This window comes from Scyliorhinus canicula, chromosome 5 (assembly GCF_902713615.1).
Source record: "Scyliorhinus canicula chromosome 5, sScyCan1.1, whole genome shotgun sequence".
Lineage (NCBI taxonomy): Eukaryota > Metazoa > Chordata > Chondrichthyes > Carcharhiniformes > Scyliorhinidae > Scyliorhinus > Scyliorhinus canicula.
Window position 1 is genome coordinate 200,571,461 of NC_052150.1, and position 17,347 is coordinate 200,588,807.

General features: G+C 50.3%; 1 protein-coding gene across 9 annotated transcripts in view; it reads left to right on the forward strand.

The window, feature by feature from the left end:
• The window catches only part of LOC119966517 (disco-interacting protein 2 homolog C), a 687,551-nt gene that overhangs the window by 489,946 nt on the left and 180,258 nt on the right, over nucleotides 1-17,347 (forward strand). For all 9 annotated transcript variants that reach the window (XM_038798337.1, XM_038798340.1, XM_038798339.1 and 6 more), the window contains 2 exons: nucleotides 11,715-11,838; nucleotides 17,197-17,306. In XM_038798337.1, the coding sequence (XP_038654265.1) occupies nucleotides 11,715-11,838; nucleotides 17,197-17,306 (234 nt within the window). The remainder of the gene's footprint in view (nucleotides 1-11,714; nucleotides 11,839-17,196; nucleotides 17,307-17,347) is intronic.

Here is a 17,347-nt window from a genome sequence, read left to right on the forward strand (position 1 = left end):
TTTTATTTGGCCAGTAGTTGGTCCAGATCTTCGGTAGGCAGCTGTTGCAAAAGGCCTTGACTGTACCCATGTCTGTCTTCACTGTCCTCCAGTATTCAGATCCATACAGCAGGACTGACTTTACAATATTGTTGTAGAGTCGGATTTTGGTCTCAAGACTATTGTTTCGACTCGCAGATGCTTCGAAGTCTCCTGAATGAACCACTAATTATATCCACCCTGGCCGTGGTGTCCTCCTCATTGGTGGCAATTGGAGATGCTGTTGGTGTGTTGATGCTCATGATTTGGGTCATCTGCTTTTTTTTTTAAGCATTTTTTTAAGGTTTTACGTTTTAGAGAATGATGCAACTGATGTACCTTCAATCCACAGTGAGGCAGAGAGAGTGAGTGAACAGTAGGCTTTATTAGTCATGAACTTGCCTATCCAGGGTCAGTAGTACAGATGAATGCCGCCCACAGGCGGCCGGCCTATATATGGCCCTGGAGTGGGCGGAGCCAGAGGCGGAGCCATACCGGGGTTACAGTATAGTACCTGGACACTTCCAGGTCATAGGTTACAGGTTACGGTATCATGCATGCAGTATGGTGAATGCATTCACCACATTCACCCCCTGTTAAAAAAATCAAGTCCAGCGGGTGTAACATGGGGTCATTACGTATTCAGTCTATCTGGAGGCTGGATTGTTCTGGTGGTGCTGCGGGCACAGTTGTCGCAGGTGGTGACTCCAGGGGCGTTGTGTCTGGAACTTGAGCCTCAGTCCGGGGTGTCAGAGACGGTTGGGGTGTGGGGGTAGGGAGGGGGGTGATGGGTGTCGGCAGTGCCGGCGCAAGACAATACAGGAGACCCAGGGGAGCGTACGGGGCGCTGTGGGTGGCGGTGGGCAGCAGGGAGGGGGGGATGTAGGCAGGGGGCGCATTGGCGGGGGAACCAGCTGGCGCCAGGTCCCGTAGGGAGACCGTATCTTGCCGTCCGTCCTGGTGCGCGATGTAAGCGTACAGGGGGTTAGCGTGCAGCAGCTGGCCCCTCTCGAACAGGGGATCGGTCTTATAGCTCCTCATGGGGGCAGCAGGGTAGCATGGTGGTTAGCATAAATGCTTCACATCTCCAGGGTCCCATGTTCGATTCCCGGCTGGGTCACTGTCTGTGTGGAGTCTGCACGTCCTCCCCGTGTGTGCGTGGGTTTCCTCCGGGTGTTCCGGTTTCCTCCCACAGTCCAAAGATGTGTGGGTTAGGTGGATTGGCCATGCTAAATTGCCCGTAGTGTCCTAATAAAAGTAAGGTTAAGGGGGGGGGGGTTGTTGGGTTACGGGTATAGGGTGGATACATGGGTTTGAGTAGGGTGATCATGGCTCGGCACAACATTGAGGGCCGAAGGGCCTGTTCTGTGCTGTACTGTTCTATGTTCTATGTGCTTCTGGAGAAGGACTGGTCCCGGAGTTTTCAGCTAAGATGGAAGAGGGACTCCGGAGATGGACTTCCTGTGGAATATAAACAAACGATCGTGAGGGGTCTCGTTCGTGGCCGTGCAGAGGAGGGATCTGATGGAGTGCGTCAGGGAGGACCTCCTGCCAGCGGAGGATTGGGTGACTTCTAGACCTAAGGGCCAGAAGAACGGCCTTCCATACCGTCGCGTTCTCCCACTCCACCTGCCCGTTTCCCTGCGGGTTATAGCTCGTAGTCTTGCTCGAGGAGATGTGTTTGTTGAGCAGGTGCTGACGTAGCTCATCGCTGATGAACCATGTGCCCCGGTCGCTGTGGACGTAGGGAAACCAAACAGCGTGAAGATGCTGTGCAGTGCCTTTATTACGGTGGCTGAGGTCGTGTCGGGGCAGGGTATGGCGGAGGGGAAGCGGGAGTACTCATCGATGACGGTGAGAAAGTATATATTCCAGTTGATGGAGGGGAGGGGCCCTTTGAAGTCAATGCTTAGGCGCTCAAAGGACTGGGAAGCCTTCACCATTTGGGCCTTGTCTGGCTGGTAGAAGTGTGGTTTGCACTCCGCGCAGACTTGGCAGTCCCTGGTCATGGTCTTGACCTCCTCGGTGGAGAAGGGCAGATTACGGGCCTTAGTGAAGTGGGTAAGCCGGGTGACCCCCGGGTGGCAGAGGTCGTTGTGGATAGCCCGAAGTCGGTCATCTTGCGCGCTGGCGCGTGTGGAATGGGACAGGGCATCTGGGGGATCATTGAGCTTCCCAGGACGATACTTGATTCATAATTGTAGGTGGAGAGTTCGATCCTCCACCTCAAGATTTTATCATTTTTGATTTTGCTCCTTTGTGCATTGTCAAACATGAAGGCTACAGATCGTTGGTCGGTGACGAGGGTGAAACTCCTACCGGCTAGGTAGCGCCTCCAGTGCTTCCACTATGGCTAGTGCTTCCTTCTCGACCGATGGGTGTCGAATTTCAGAAGCGTGGAGGGTCCTGGAGAAGAATGCTACTGGCCTGCCCGCCTGGTTGAGTGTGGCGGCAAGTGCGACGTCTGATGCATCGCTCTCTACCTGAAAAGGGATGGATTAATCCACCGCGTGCATTGCGGCCTTGGTAATGTCGGCCTTGATACGGCTGAAGGCCGCGCGGGCCTCATCCTTCAGGGGGAAAGTGGTTGTTTGAATAAGTGGGTGGGCTTTGTCCGCATAGTTGGGGACCCAATGGGTGTAGTAGGAGATTAGCCCCAGGCATCGTTTTAGGGCCTTGAGGCTGTGGGGAGGGGGGAGTTCTGTGAGGGGGCGCATACGGTCAGGGTCGGGCCCTAGGACACCGTTCTCCACGACGTAGCCGAGGATGGCTAGTCGGGTCGTTCGGAAGACGCGTCTTTCTTTGTTGTATGTGAGATTGAGCGATTGGGCGGCCTGGAGGAACCTCTGGAGGTTGGTGTCATGGTCCTGCTGGTCATGGCCGCAGATGGTCACATTGTCCAAGTGCGGGTATGTAGCCCGCAAACCGTACTGGTCCACCATTCGGTCCATCGCTCTCTGAAAGACCGAGATCCCGTTGGTGATGCCGAAGGGGACTCTGAGGAAGTGGAAGAGCCGGCCGGCTGCCTCGAAAGCAGTGTAGTGACGCTCTTCCGGGCGGATTGACGCTCTTCCGGGTGGATTGGGAGCTGGTGGTCGGCCGACTTCAGATCGACCGTTGAGAATACACGGTACTGCGCGATCTGATTCACCATCTCCGCTATGCGGGGGAGGGGGTATGCATCGAGTTGCCTGAATCGGTTAATTGTCTGGCTGTAGTCCACAACCATCCGATTCTTTTCCCCGGTCCGTCAACCACCACTTGCGCTCCCCATTGCTGGCCTCGATGATCCCTTCACTCAACAGTCGCTGGACCTCTGACTTGATAAACGTCATGTCCAGTGAACTGTACCGTCTGCTCCTGGTGGCGATGGGCTTGCAGTCAGGAGTGAGATTCACAAAGAGTGAAGGGGGGAGACCTTGAGGGTCACAAGGCTGCACACTGTGTGGGGGGGGCAAGGGTCCGCCGAACTGTAGGGTCAGGCTTCGGTGGTTACATTGAAAGTCCAATCCGAGCAGTAGGGGGGCGCAGAGGTGGGGGAGGATGTAGAGCTTAAAACGAGCCAACTCTGCGCCCTGCATCGCGAGATTGGCGATAGAGTACCCCCGGATCTGAACTGAATGGGACCCGGAGACAAGGGAGATTGTTTGGGAGGCAGGGTAGGTATGGCAGGAGCAGCGCCTTACCGTGTCGGGGTGGACAAAGCTCGCCGTGCTCCCAGAGTCGAAAAGACAGGGGGTCTCGTGCCCGTTGACCCTGACGACCATCATGGAGTTCTTCAGCTGTTTTGGCTCCGACTGGTCGAGGGTGACTGCGCACAGCTGCGGGTAGTCTGTGTGGTCGGTGGAATCACAAGATGGCGGCCCCCATGAGTCGCACGTGTCAGGCTGGGGCGAAGATAGCGACCAAGATGGCCGTCCCCATCGGTCGCACGTGTTGGTCGGGGCCGACGGCCAAGGTGGCGTTTCCCATGATTCGCTTATGTCGGTTGGTGTTCGGGCCGGCGACCAAGATGGCGGCCTCCACGAGTCGCACGATGCCGTTGACGCATCTGACGGGGGCATTCCGCGCAGGCACGCAGCCGCATTGTGGGGCTGCGGGTCCATGGGTCGGGCCTGGTGCATTTTCGACTTCTGGGCCTTAGGCCGGCCCAGACAGACTCTAGCGAAGTGCCACTTTTCCCCACAATTGCTACACGTCGCTGTGCGGGCTGGGCAGCGCTACCGGGGGTGTTGACCCTGGCCACAGAAGTAGCACTGCGGTTCCCTGGGCTGGGCTGGCGACGCGGGGCACAGGTCTGCGACGTAGTCGGTTCCGACGGGGGCCGCAACGAGGGTGTCCACGAGGGGATTTGCCAGGCCCGCAGGGAACACGCTGAGATCCTGGCTCTCCACCTCTCGCGAGGTCGCTGGCTTTACCGTGTCCCGCAGGTCGGAGGTCCCGTTTTCCAAAAGCTGCTGCCTGATATAATTCAAGTGGGCCCCCGCTACGTAGATGTCGCGGATCTGTGAGTTCATGTGTTCCTCCGCCGTCACATCTCGGTAGCTGCAGTTCCTCACGAGTAGGGTCAGGGTTTTGAGATACTCGTCCAACGATTCTCCGGCGCATTGACGGCGAGTAGTGAGGAGGTGTCTGGTGAACACCTCATTTACGGGCTTCACGAAGTGTGCCTTGAGAGTTGTGACCGCCACCTCGTACGTGACCACTTCCTTTTTTTTAATATATTTTTTTTTAATTTAGATTAGCCAATTATTTTTTCCAATTAAGGGGCAATTTAGCGTGGCCAATCCACCTACTCTGCACATTTTTGGGTTGTGGGGGCGAAACCCACGCAGACACGGGGAGAACGTGCAAACTCCACACGGACAGTGACCCAGAGCCGGGATCGAACCTGGGACCTCAGCGCCGTGAGGCGGTTGTGCTAACCACTAGGCCACCGTGCTGCCCCATGTGACCACTTCCTTGATCATTACTGAGATTCGATGGCTAAGCCGAGCGTGGAGGAGTCGCAGCTTGAGAGTCTCTGAGGGAGGCGTTGTGGCGGGTCAAGGTAGGCCTCAAAGCATCGGAGCCAATTTTCGAATATTTCCTTGGCCGCGGACGTGCGGGTGTCGAGTTCCAGCCTGTCTGGCTTTAGAGCGGTTTCCATAGTGCTGTCTATGACTAATAAATTGATGTACCTTCAATCCACAGTGAGGCAGAGAGAGCAAGTGAACAGTAGGCTTTATTAGTCATGAACTTGCCTATCCAGAGTCAGGAATACAGATGAATGCGGCCCACAGGCGGCCAATCTATATATGGCCCCGGTGTGGGCGGAGCCAGAGGCGGAGCCATACCGGGGTTACAGTACAGTACTTGGAAGCAGTTCTTATCACCACTTCCAGGTCATAGGTTACAGGTTACGGTATCATGCGTGCATTATGGTGAATACATTCACCCAAGCAACAAAATGATAAAATAATACATCGCCACAAGCAAGGGGAAAAAAAACTGCTCGGCACACATGAGCACAGAGAGAGACAGGAAGACAACATTACAATTGGCTCTCCAGCCCCATCAGAGACCAAGGGAGAAACGGGATGAGGCCATGAAAAAAGTGATAAAATTGTGCACACCCTCCCGCGTCTCGTCAGCCCCCAATTACCACGAGAAATCAGGATAGATTTTCCATACCATGTTCGGGTGCGCACCAACATACATTTCCCTCAACTCTAGCAGCACCAAAGGCATCAACAACCCACCACAGTCTTCTCTCATCGGGTACCAGACCTATTTGCTCCCATGTAGGAGCCAAGCACGGATTCTTCATATGCGCCCTTACAAAAGCAAAGAAAATATGGAAAAACCCGAATCCTGAGAGGAGTTACCAAAATACCACACGACATAACTTAACCCAAATCTCCGGCCCAGCGTAGAACCAACATCATTCCATGCAGTTGTGCGGTGTTGACCAGCAGCAACATGTTCGGATTACGATCAAACCTTCAGAGTCTTCCAAGAAGGGAAGAGGAAAAAAGAAAGAGTTGGAAACTACCAGAATAACACCCCCAACCCCACCCCAAGGGGGACAACAGGATATCCACCAAGCATGGAGCTCATCCAGAGGTCCCCGTGCACTGAAGAAGCAAAATCCAAATTTCAGGATGACCCCGCAAGGGTCGTCCCATGGCCCCAAGTGCAACAGGATGTTAGCCACAGGGTGGCAGGAGGAGCTGGGCATGGTTTTGGGATGGGGGGAGGGGGGGGGGGGGGGGTTGTGGAGTCAGATTATGCATTGGGTGAATGCAACGTCATCCTGTGCTAGACTGAGCTTGGTGCAGTTCAAAGTGGTACATATGGCTCACATAACTCGGGCGCAGATGAGTTTTGATAACGTCTGAGATTGGTGGGGAAATGGGGCCCGATATTTGAAGCATTGTTGGAAATTGTGGGAGTGGAGATGTCGGCGGGCCCTTTGGTGATGATCTTTGGGGTGTCGGAGCTGTTGGAGGTGAGGGATGCGGATGAAGTGGTCTTCACCATTCTGATTGCCTGGCAGTGAATCCTACCGGAGTGGAGGTCGTCATGGCTGGGGGATGTAGCAGAATTCCTTAAGTTGGAAAAGATGAAGTTGGGGGGGGGGGGGGGGGGGGGAAAGTGGAATTCTGTGTGAGACTGAGGTTGATTTTGCCCCTGTTTGAGGATTTGTTTGGTTGGGGGGGGGGGGGAGGGGGCACGGGGGTTATGGGGAGAAAAAGGGGAAAGTATGTCAAACTGTGAGGATTGTGTTATGTTTGTTGAATGATTATCTGTCTAGCCACAGAACCGGACCTAGTTGAGCCCAAAACATCCCAACACGTAGGAAACTCTACCCCCAGGACCTCCAGAACATCCCTCCCAAACCTGCACCCCAGCCATACCTATACCTCTCCCACTCCATCCAGGGCAATGCACTATCCCCACTTATACTAAGGAGAAGAGGATACTCACCAGCTGGGGGGACCCCATCCCAAAAGGAAGAACAGCCGTCAATACACCCATCAATTGGGCGCTCTGGGAGGGAGTTCCAATTCGCTTCTGAGGGAAAGATGCACAAACTGACTCAGAATGACCACCATCACAGAAAGGATACCAAGAGCAATCCCTTTCCTCAAACCAACCACAAACTAACCAATCTCACCTCAGCGTGCACCATTATTTATCATCTTATTCAAAGAGCTCAAGAGTGGACACAGTGAGAGACCCAAACAAAAGAAAACTCTACCTCCAGGAAGTCACAATGTACCCAGTCCTCTCCAGGATTCAAAATCTGCCCCGGCCATTGAAGGATAAAGGCACAGGTTCTTAAATTCAAGTAACAGAGAAAAAAAATCCAAACAAAATCCTGACACTGATTGCCTCTAATTTGGCTTCAATCTCAATAAGGACTGAACTACCAACCCCAACCATCCACCCTTCAACCATTTCCAGCTCCACTTATCTTCCTTATAAACAAGACGGGGCATAATTTTTAAAAATACCATTCCCCTTCCAAAACCACAAAGCTTATAAGACATAACAACAAAAAGTAGTAAAACTGCACAGCTAACACGTCACATAGTCAACTTCAAACCACTCCGACAATGTCAGAGTCTGTGATTTTCAGCACAGAAAGAGGCCCTTCGGCCCATCGTTTCTGCCTTCAAGTACCCATCTCTTCTAATCCCACTTTACAGTATTTGATTGAGCCTTGTGTGCTATGGTGTTTCAAGTGTTCATCTAAATGCTGTCGGGGTCCCGCCTCTGCCACCCTTTCAGGCACTGTGTTCCAGATTCCCGCCATCCTCTGGGTGAAGAGGTTTTTCCTCAAATTCCGTCCAAATCTCCTGCCCCTAACCTCAAACGTAATGCCGAAGGTGATGCATTCAAAGCCCTCATAGAGCTTCTCAATGAAACTGACAATCTTGGGTGGAATTTCAAAGGCTCTGAGAATCTTCAACAGGCACTCATGGTGAACGCTGCCTTCTTGACGTCTATGAAGTTGATGTAGTGGGTGCATTCCATTCGAGGCATTGTACTATGATGGTGTGCAGAGCAAATATCCGGGTTATACGTCCTCTGTCCTTGTGGAACCCTGCTTACTCTTACCCAAGCTTGTCACCAGTGGCGCCTTCAATCCGCTTGAGGAGAATTCTGCAGAAGACATTGCTGGAGATGGAAAGGATTACAATTCCTCGCCAGTCGCTACAGTGGCAGTTTCAAAATTAGGCCTTTACTCCAGTCTTCTGCTATGACTTCACTTTCCCATACCTTGCAGAAGAGATCAGTAAGCATCCTGGCAGCCCTGTTCACATCTGCTTTCAACAGGTTTGCCTGCAGAGAGTCAATTCTAGCGATTTTGCCATTTTTGTATGGTTTGATGGCTGCGCAGACTTCAATGGGCGGCCTGTTGTCAATACCAACAACGCCATCAGAAGGTGGTGGATTAGCTGGACCATCAGCCTGCTTAAAGCCTCTTCAAAGTGTTGTACCCATCTTGCATCTTGCTCGCTCTCTGCTGTTATCACACTTTCATCTTTGTCTTTGACTGGCATGGTGTGATTAGTGTTTTGTCCACGGAATGTTTAGTGATATTGTACACATGTTCAGTTCTCCTCTTTCTGCAGCCTCTCTCGCCAGATACTCAGCAAATGCTCTCTTGTCTCTTCTTTACTCTGTCTTTGGTCTTATTTTGTTCTTCAGCCCGTTGAGTCAAACTGGATGACTTCGCATTCAGCAGTTTTTCCTTTAAGCTATTTTCTTCACTCTTCTTCCATTCTTGCGCATCTCTGCGGTGAACCACTTCTTATTCTTTTGTCTGAATCCAGTGACCACCTTAGCTGCTTCAGGGTATGCTTCTGTGATGTTACCCAACTTTTTCCAACTGTGTCTTGATCTTCTTCATCTGCATTGGCTAGTATGCTAATGCAATTCCTGAGCTCAATGATAAAACCCATCAGATCATGACATGTAAGCTTGGCAATGGGCAAGATTTCCCAATGGCTCACCCACCCATCCTGATCTGAACGACATGCCCCCATGTCCAGACCCGACATTGCACCCGACATTTCCTCCACCATCTCCATATTTGGCCCTGTGTTTTGCAGGACGTTAAAAAGTTCCTCAGTTACCGTCCCATCAGTCTACTCTCAATCATCAAGATAATCAAAAGTGCTACCATGTGACACTTGCTTCGCAATAACCTGCTCACGGACATTCAATTTGGGTCCCATCAGTGTCACTCATCTCCTGGCCTCATTACAGACTTGGTTCAAACCTGGGCGAAAGAGTTGAATTCTGGAGGTGAGGTGAGAGTGACTTCCCTTGACATCAAGGCAGCAATTAGCCAAATGTGGCTTCAAGGAGCGCGAGCAAAACTGGTGTCTATGGGAATCAGGGGGATAACTCTCTGCTGGTTGGAGTCATTCGTAGCGCAAATGAAAATGGTTGAGTTGGTTGGAAGTCTGTCATCTCGGCTCAAGGATGTCACTGCAGGAGTTCTGCAGAGTTTCCTCTGCCTCACCATCTTCAGCTGCTTCATCAATGACCTTTCGTCCACTATGGGGATGTTTGTTGATGGTTGCACAATATTCACAATTCAAAACTCCTCAGATGATGAAGCAGTCTGTGTGCAAATGCAGCAAGACCTGTATATTACATTGTCTGTATGGAGTTTGCACTTTATCCCGTATCTATGTGACACCAAGTGCTCTGATTTCCTCCCACAGTCCAATAATGTGCAAGTTAGGTGGATTGGCCATGCTAAATTGCCTTTAGTGCCCAAAGATGTGCAGGTTATTTGGGATTACCGGGATAGGGCGGGGAGTACTGTGTGCAGTTCTAGTCACTACATTGTAGGAAGGATGTGATTGCACTGGAGGGGGTGCAGGGGGGATTCACCAGGATATTGCTTGGGATGGAACAGAGGTTGGATCAGCTTGGGTTGCTTTCGCTGGAGCGCAGTAGACTGAGAGGTGACCTGATGGAGGTGTGAAAGATTATGAGGGGCATGGACAGGGTGGATAGGGAGCAGCTGTTCCCCTTAGGTGAAGGGCCAGTCATGAGGCTGCACAAGTTCAAAGGGCGGCACGGTAGAGCACAGTAGTTACCACTGTTGCTTCACAGTGCCAGGGTCCTGGGTTCGAGGCCCAGCTTAGGCCACTGACTGTGCAGAGTCTGCACGTTCTCCCTGTGTCTGCATGTGTTTCCTCCTGATGCTCCGTTTTCCTCCCACAAATCCTGAAAGACCTGCTTGTTAGGTGATTTGGACACTCTGAGTTCTTCCTCTGTGTACCCGAACAGGCGCCGGAGTGTGGTGACTAGAGACTTTTCACAGTAACTTCATTGCAGTGTTAATGAAGCCTACTTGTGATACTAATAAAGATTATTACATAGGTGAGGGGCGTTTAGGAGGGATGTGAGAAAAAAACAGCAGAACTGTGGTTGTAACTGTGATGTATTGTCCTGCAGCGGTTCAAGAAGCCAACTCACCACTAACTTCTCAAGGACAATTAGGGATCTATGGACATAGAAACAGTTACATTCTGAGTCCAATGTGATTCTGCAGAACTGAAGAGAGTTAGAAATGCAATTAGTTTTATGCTGCTGAAAAAGGAGGGGGGATACAGATGGGTTAATATAGAAGGTCAGTGATGGATTAGAGGGCAGGAGAGATTAAAGGGCAAAAGATGTCATGGAACACAAGTTCCCTGTTCCAAAGAAGAGTCTATTTGGACTTGAAAAGTTAACTCTTTCTCTCTCCATAGATGCTGCCAGGCCTGCAGAGTTTTTCCAGCCTTTTCTGTTTTTATTAAGGAAGTAATTTGCGCTGTGAATCAGGTGTCCTTGAAAACTGGCAATAGCTCTGTGGCAGGCATGAGTTACCAGATTTGCTTTAGGCGAGCAAAATGCCTATGTGTTCATAGAGGTTCCCCTTTGCAGAAGTAAATTCCTCTGACCCCTGAAAGCGGAGAGATAAAATGCATGATAGGTAAGACGCTTTGTGCTGGCTGTAAATGATATTGGCTAGATGTTGGTGAAGTCGCTCGACTTTCCTTGACCACACTCGTGAAGAACGCTTTCTTTCATTGTGTGGATTTTCCTTCGGGTGGTGTCATATCCATCACTCGTAACTGATTTCCCACTCAGCAGACTATCTCATATGTCCCTCAATTCAGCCAGCGTTACTTTCAGTGGTACACTTGAGAATCCAGGGACCCTTATAGCCATAAAGTAATTGTAAACCTATCGGGGGACATCATTACTGCCCTAATACTGCATGCGTAGCAAACGGGCCAGTGAGGGTATTTCACTGGATTAGTGACAAATTTGCATGATGACATACTACCGTTACCCACCAATGGAAGGAGAATTCAGCCCAAAAGACGTCATCATTTGATGCCCATCAATATACATGTGTGAGTTGAAACATACAAAACATTAAATATTTCATGACTTATCACTTGTGTGTGTGTGTGTGTGTATATATAATTACGTGGATTCGGTATTCGCATTTGAAGAAGTCTGATTCCAGTGATATTCATTTTTAACCTGCCTTTTCTTCCCATCTCCCCACATAAATCACAACCTTTCCCCCTTCCAGTCCAACCCTGCCATTCTAAAATTGTGGTTTTGAAACTTTAAAACACGACGCAAGATGACAGACTTGTTTTTTTTTTCTCCACCCCCCCCCCCACCAGGATGCTGGAAGCCAACAAATTGGTTTTCTTTTGGGAAGTTGTGGTGTTACTGTAGCATTAACTAGCGATGCTTGCCATAAAGGTTTGCCCAAAAGCCCAACGGGGGAGATTCTCCAGTTTAAAGGTAATTGGTTTTCATATTTTTTAATATAAGATTGACTATTTTTATGTTGCTGCACTTTATTTGTGATCAACCACTTGGGAAAAATCTGGCTCCGCTTACTCCCACCCGGTACTACAGTGATTGTAACAGCTTCACAAGTAACAAATGGGATTTTCTTTCATGCCTGGAGGTATGTTTACCACAATTTAACATGACCCTGTCCTTCAGTAAACCATAACTTTAATAAACCAAAGGTAATCAAATTAAATTTGAAAATCAGCAGTCATTATTACATACAAACATGTTTAAAAAGTTCAGAATTTCTGCCCTGAAATGTGCATTGGGATCAAAATCATTAGTTCACTATTATTAGAGCTATTAACACATTTAAAAAAAAACATTTGATGGTCATTATTAGGAGTAGCAGATAGCTGAACTTCATATCAACGTGGATCAAGTATTTGGGTAATGTTGTGAAATTTGAGATTTAGTTAGTGGAGCCGATTAGAACTCTGTTCCTTCACCTCTGGAGTTGAGCTTCAAATCCATCCTGAACTGATGGGATCAGTGTATCTCCTTTGTCTGGAAGGAAATGTTTCTCGGTCCAGGGGCAGGATTGTGTACGCAACTGGCCCGCGTTTTGCCATTGGCTGGTGGCGGAATCTTCTGGTCCCACTGTTGTCAATGGGGTTTCCCGTTGAATCCGCCCCTTGCCGCTGGGAAGTCGTTAGCGGGTCCGGAAGATCTTGCCGGAGTGAACAGCCGGCGAAATATGGCCCTGGTGTTCACTCTACACATATTGGAACACAAACACTGGAACTCCTGCCACTGAACAGGAATTTGGCTCCCACTCCATCTGTTGTCGCATAGGGTTTCTCCCACTGCTAATGTCACTATTTTGTCTGCTGTCCACCACCATCTGCTGCCTGCTCCCTTCCACTGTCAGTTGCCATCTCCCCGCCATCAACTTCCCTTTGCCTCTCAGCATCTTTACCTTTCCCAACTGCGGTCTTCTGTCCACGATATCCAGCTGCATCTTTCTTTACTGCTCCCTCTACCCCCAGCTCCCACTACCCCCAGCTCTCTTCACTGCCTCCTCTTCTCTCTTCTCCCCCCCCCCCCCCCCCCCCCAACAACCCACCCACCCCCTGCTTCCTCCTGCTCTCTTTGCTGCCAGTTTGAATGGGAGGGACTGGCAGCGAGAAACAGTCAATGTGGAAGGGGGACAATGGAGGTGGCAGACGTTTTTAGAAAGAGGGAGAGACAAAGCAGGAAATCATGGCAAAGGGAGTGGCAGAGGGAGCAGTGAAGGGATTGGGAAGTAGGAGCAAACAGTGGAGGGGGCAGGAGGTGGACAAACTGGGAGTTGAACAACGAGGGCCATAGAAAGTAACAGGGAGGGAGGAAGAGGGAAGCTGAGAGAGCAGTGAGGGAAACAGGGAAGAATAGTAGAGGGTGTGCAAAGCAGGAGAGAGTGGGAAGCAAGAGAGAGTGGTGAGGGGAATGGGAAGAAGGAAGAGAGCAGGAAGCAGGAGAGCCGTGGTGACGGGAGTGGGAAGCGGGAGAGAGTGGTGAGGGGAGTGGGAAGCGGGAGAGTGGTGAGGGGGGTGGGAAGCAGGAGAGAGTGGTGAGGGGAGTGGGAAGCGGGAGAGAGTGGTGAGGGGAGTGGGAAGCGGGAGAAAGTGGTGAGGGGAGTGGGAAGCAAGAGAGAGTGGTGGGGGGAGTGGGAAGCAGGAGAGTGGTGAGGACAGTGAGAAGGAGGGAGTGGTGAGGGCAGTGGGAAGCAGGAAAGTGTGGTGAGGGGAGTGAGAAGCAGGAGAGAATGGTGAGGGGAGTGGGAAGCGGGAGAGAGTGGTGAGGGGAGTGGGAAGCAGGAAAGTGTGGTGAGGGGGGTGAGAAGCAGGAGAGAGTGGTGAGGGGAGTGGGAAGTGGGAGAGAGTGGTGAGGGGAGTGGGAAGTGGAAGAGAGTGGTGAGGGGAGTGGGAAGTAGGAGAGAGTGGTGAGGGGAGTGGGAAGCAGGAGAGAGTGGTGAGAGGAGTGGGAAGCGGGAGAGAGTGGTGAGGGGAGTGGGAAGTGGAAGAGAGTGGTGAGGGGAGTGGGAAGCAGGAGAGTGGTAAGGGGAGTGAAAAGCAGGAGAGAGTGGTGAGGGGAGTGAGAAGCAGGAGAGAGTGGTGAGGGGAGTGAGAAGCAGGAGAGAGTGGTGAGGGGAGTGTGAAGGAGGAGAGAGTGGTGAGGCTAGTGGGAAGCAGGAGGGAGTGGGAAGCAGGAGAGAGTGGTGAGGGGAGTGGGAAGGAGGAGAGAGTGGTGAGGGGAGTGAGAAGCAGGAGAGAGTGGTGAGGCTAGTGGGAAGCAGGAGAGAGTGGTGAGGGGAGTGGGAAGCGGGAGAGAGTGGTGAGGGGAGTGAGAAGCAGGAGAGAGTGGTGAGGGGAGTGGGAAGTGGGAGAGAGTGGTGAGGGGAGTGGGAAGCGGGAGAGAGTGGTGAGGGGAGTGGGAAGCGGGAGAGAGTGGTGAAGGGAGTGGGAAGCAGGAGAGAGTGGTGAGGGGAGTGGGAAGCAGGAGAGAGTGGTGAGGGGAGTGGGAAGCGGGAGAGAGTGGTGAGGGGAGTGGGAAGTGGGAGAGAGTGGTGAGGGGAGTGGGAAGCGGGAGAGAGTGGTGAGGGCAGTGGGAAGCGGGAGAGAGTGGTGAGGGCAGTAGGAAGCAGGGAAGAGCAGTGAGGGGAGTGGGAAGCAGGGAAGAGCGGTGAGGGGAGTGGGAAGCGGGAGAGAGCGGTAAGGGCAGTGGGAAGCGGGAGAGAGTGATGAGGGGAGTGGGAAGCAGGAGAGAGTGGTGAGGGCAGTGGGAAGTGGGAGAGAGTGGTGAGGGCAGTGGGAAGAAGGAGAGAGTGATGAGGGGAGTGGGAAGTGGGAGAGAGTGGTGAGGGTAGTGGGAAGGAGGAGAGATTGATGAGGCGAGCGGGAAGCAGGAGAGAGTGGTGAGGGCAGTGGGAAGCAGGAGAGAGCGCTGAGGGGAGTGGGAAGCAGGGAAGAGCGGTGAGGGGAGTGGAAAGCGGGAGAGAGTGGTGAAGTGAGCAAGAGCGGTGATGGAAGTGGCAGTGGGAGGTGGACATCACAGAAGGCGGAGGTTGGAGCAGCAAGTGGGGAATGACAAATAAAGCGGTGGAGAGAGGAGGAAGCAGAGGGAGAGGCAAAGGGCACAAGGGCTGGAGGGAACGAGCGCTGCGTTGTGTGTTTTTTCCCTCTTTAATGCAGACAGCTACCTGGGGCAACACTGTCAGTGCTATCACACACACCGCAACTCCGATCTGTACAATCTATGAATATATTCTGCAGCTATTAATTGAAAAAGTTAAGATAAGAAGAGCAGTTCTGCTACTCTAATATATTACATAAATTATGTAATTTTCTTTGGAACATAGATATCTGATAATTTGTAACCTTGCAGGCTTGCTTCATGGCTGTTATCTTAGCCAGTCGGGAGATTATTTAGCAAGTGTCGAGTGGTAGTTAAATTTAGATAATTGTTAAGATTATCGAGATGTTTTAAAATGTGTTTGAGGTAATTGTTAAGATAATCGAGATGTTTTAAAATGTGTTTGAGGTCTTATCTGTTCAAATTTTATATTTCAAAGGATTGGGTAGAGGAAAAGTTGTATTAATTAAAATTCAAGAATAAATTAAATAATTAGAAAAAAGTTTCCATATTGGACACTTCATTCTGTCATTCACATTGACTTGGCTTACATGAAATATACTTTTAAATTTTGTTAGTTTTATAGTTTATTCAAGACACAACATTTAATAGCTTGGTCTAATTTTTTTAATGATTAAGATCTAGAGAAGTATATCAATAAAACAGTATATTGCAAGTAAATTTCTTGCATTTGTGCAAAAATAAGAGAATGCTAGTTGAATTTTTATTCTTTCATGAGCAAAGTAAGGCTAGCATTTATTGCCCAACCCTAATTACTCTTCAGAGAGTGCATATGTGAGTGGCCTTCTTGAACTTCTGAAGTCCACCTGATGTAGTACATCCACCGTGCTGTTAGGGAGAGAGTTCCAAATGTTTCACCTAGTGACAGTGAAGGAAAGGCGGCGATATGGTTCGAAGTCAAGATGATGTGTGGCTTCGAGGGGAACTTTGCAGGTGGCGGTGCCTCTGTGCATCTGCTATTCTTGTCCTTTTCGGTAATTGAAGTCACAGATTGGAAAATGCTGTTGAAGGAGGTCTGGCGACTTGCCGCAGTGCATTTTGTGGTTGGTACATTCTTCTGCAGTGCGGCAGTGGTGGAGGGAGTGAATGTTTGAGCTGATGGATGTAATGCCACTCAGGTGGACTGCTTTGTCCTTGAGTGGCATTCAGGCATGTGGAGATTAACCCATCACATTCCTGACTTGTGTATGGGAGATGGTGAACAGGCTTTGTGGAATCAGAATGTGAGTTATATACCATAGAATTCCCAACCTCTGGCCTGCTCTTTTATCATTTATAAGGCTGATGCAGTTCCATTTCTGGTAACCCCAAGGATGTTGATAGTTGCGGGGGGGGGGGGGGGGGGGGGGGGTTCAGTGATGGTAATGCCATTGAATGTCAAAGAGAGATGGTTCAATTCTGTCTTGTTAGAGATGATCATTGTCACAGCAGTTATAGCAAGTAACATCCATGCCATACTTATCAGATCCAGCCTTGTTGTCTAGGTCTTTCTGAATACACACACGGCCTGCTTTAGTATCTGAGGAGTCAGGAATGGTTTAATCATCAGCGAGCATCCACACTTCTGACCTTATGATGGAGGGAAGGTCATTCATGGAGCAGCTGAAGATATTGGGCATCGGACACTAACTACCCTGAGGAACTCCTGCAATAATGTCCTGGGCCTGAGGCAACATCCACAACCTTTGGACTAGGTATCATTCCAAGCAGTGGAGAGTTTTGCCCCTGATTCCCCTTGACTTCAATTTTGTAACTGGCCCTTGATATTGCACTTGGTTGAAAGCCTCCTTGATATGAAGAGAAGTCACTCTCACCTCACCTCTTGAAAACCACTCTTTTGTCCAAGTTTGGACTAAGCTGTAATGAGGTCAGGAACCAAGTCCGCCTGACAGAACCCAACCGGAGCATCCATGAGCAGGTTGTTGCTTGATAGCACTGTCAATAGCATCTTCTATTACTTTGCTGACGATTAAGAGTAGACTGGGGCAGTAATTGGTTGGATTGGATTTGCCCTGCTTTTTGTGGAACCAGAGGAATCTGAACCAATTAATGTCAAGGGAGCTTGTGACTTAAATCTCTGTAAATGTTTGTGTCACCAGCTCACTTTATTTAGAATATCTTACTTCACCCTACAATGAGCTGATTTTGCTTTTTGTCATTTTATTTTAGGTTGGCCACGGTTGCTGTGGTTTGTAACAGAATCTAAGCACCTGTCTAAGCCTCCTCGGGATTGGTTCCCTCACATTAAGGATGCAAATAATGACACTGCATACATTGAGGTGAGAGGAATGGCGATCTAGAAGCAAAATGTTTCCTAAAT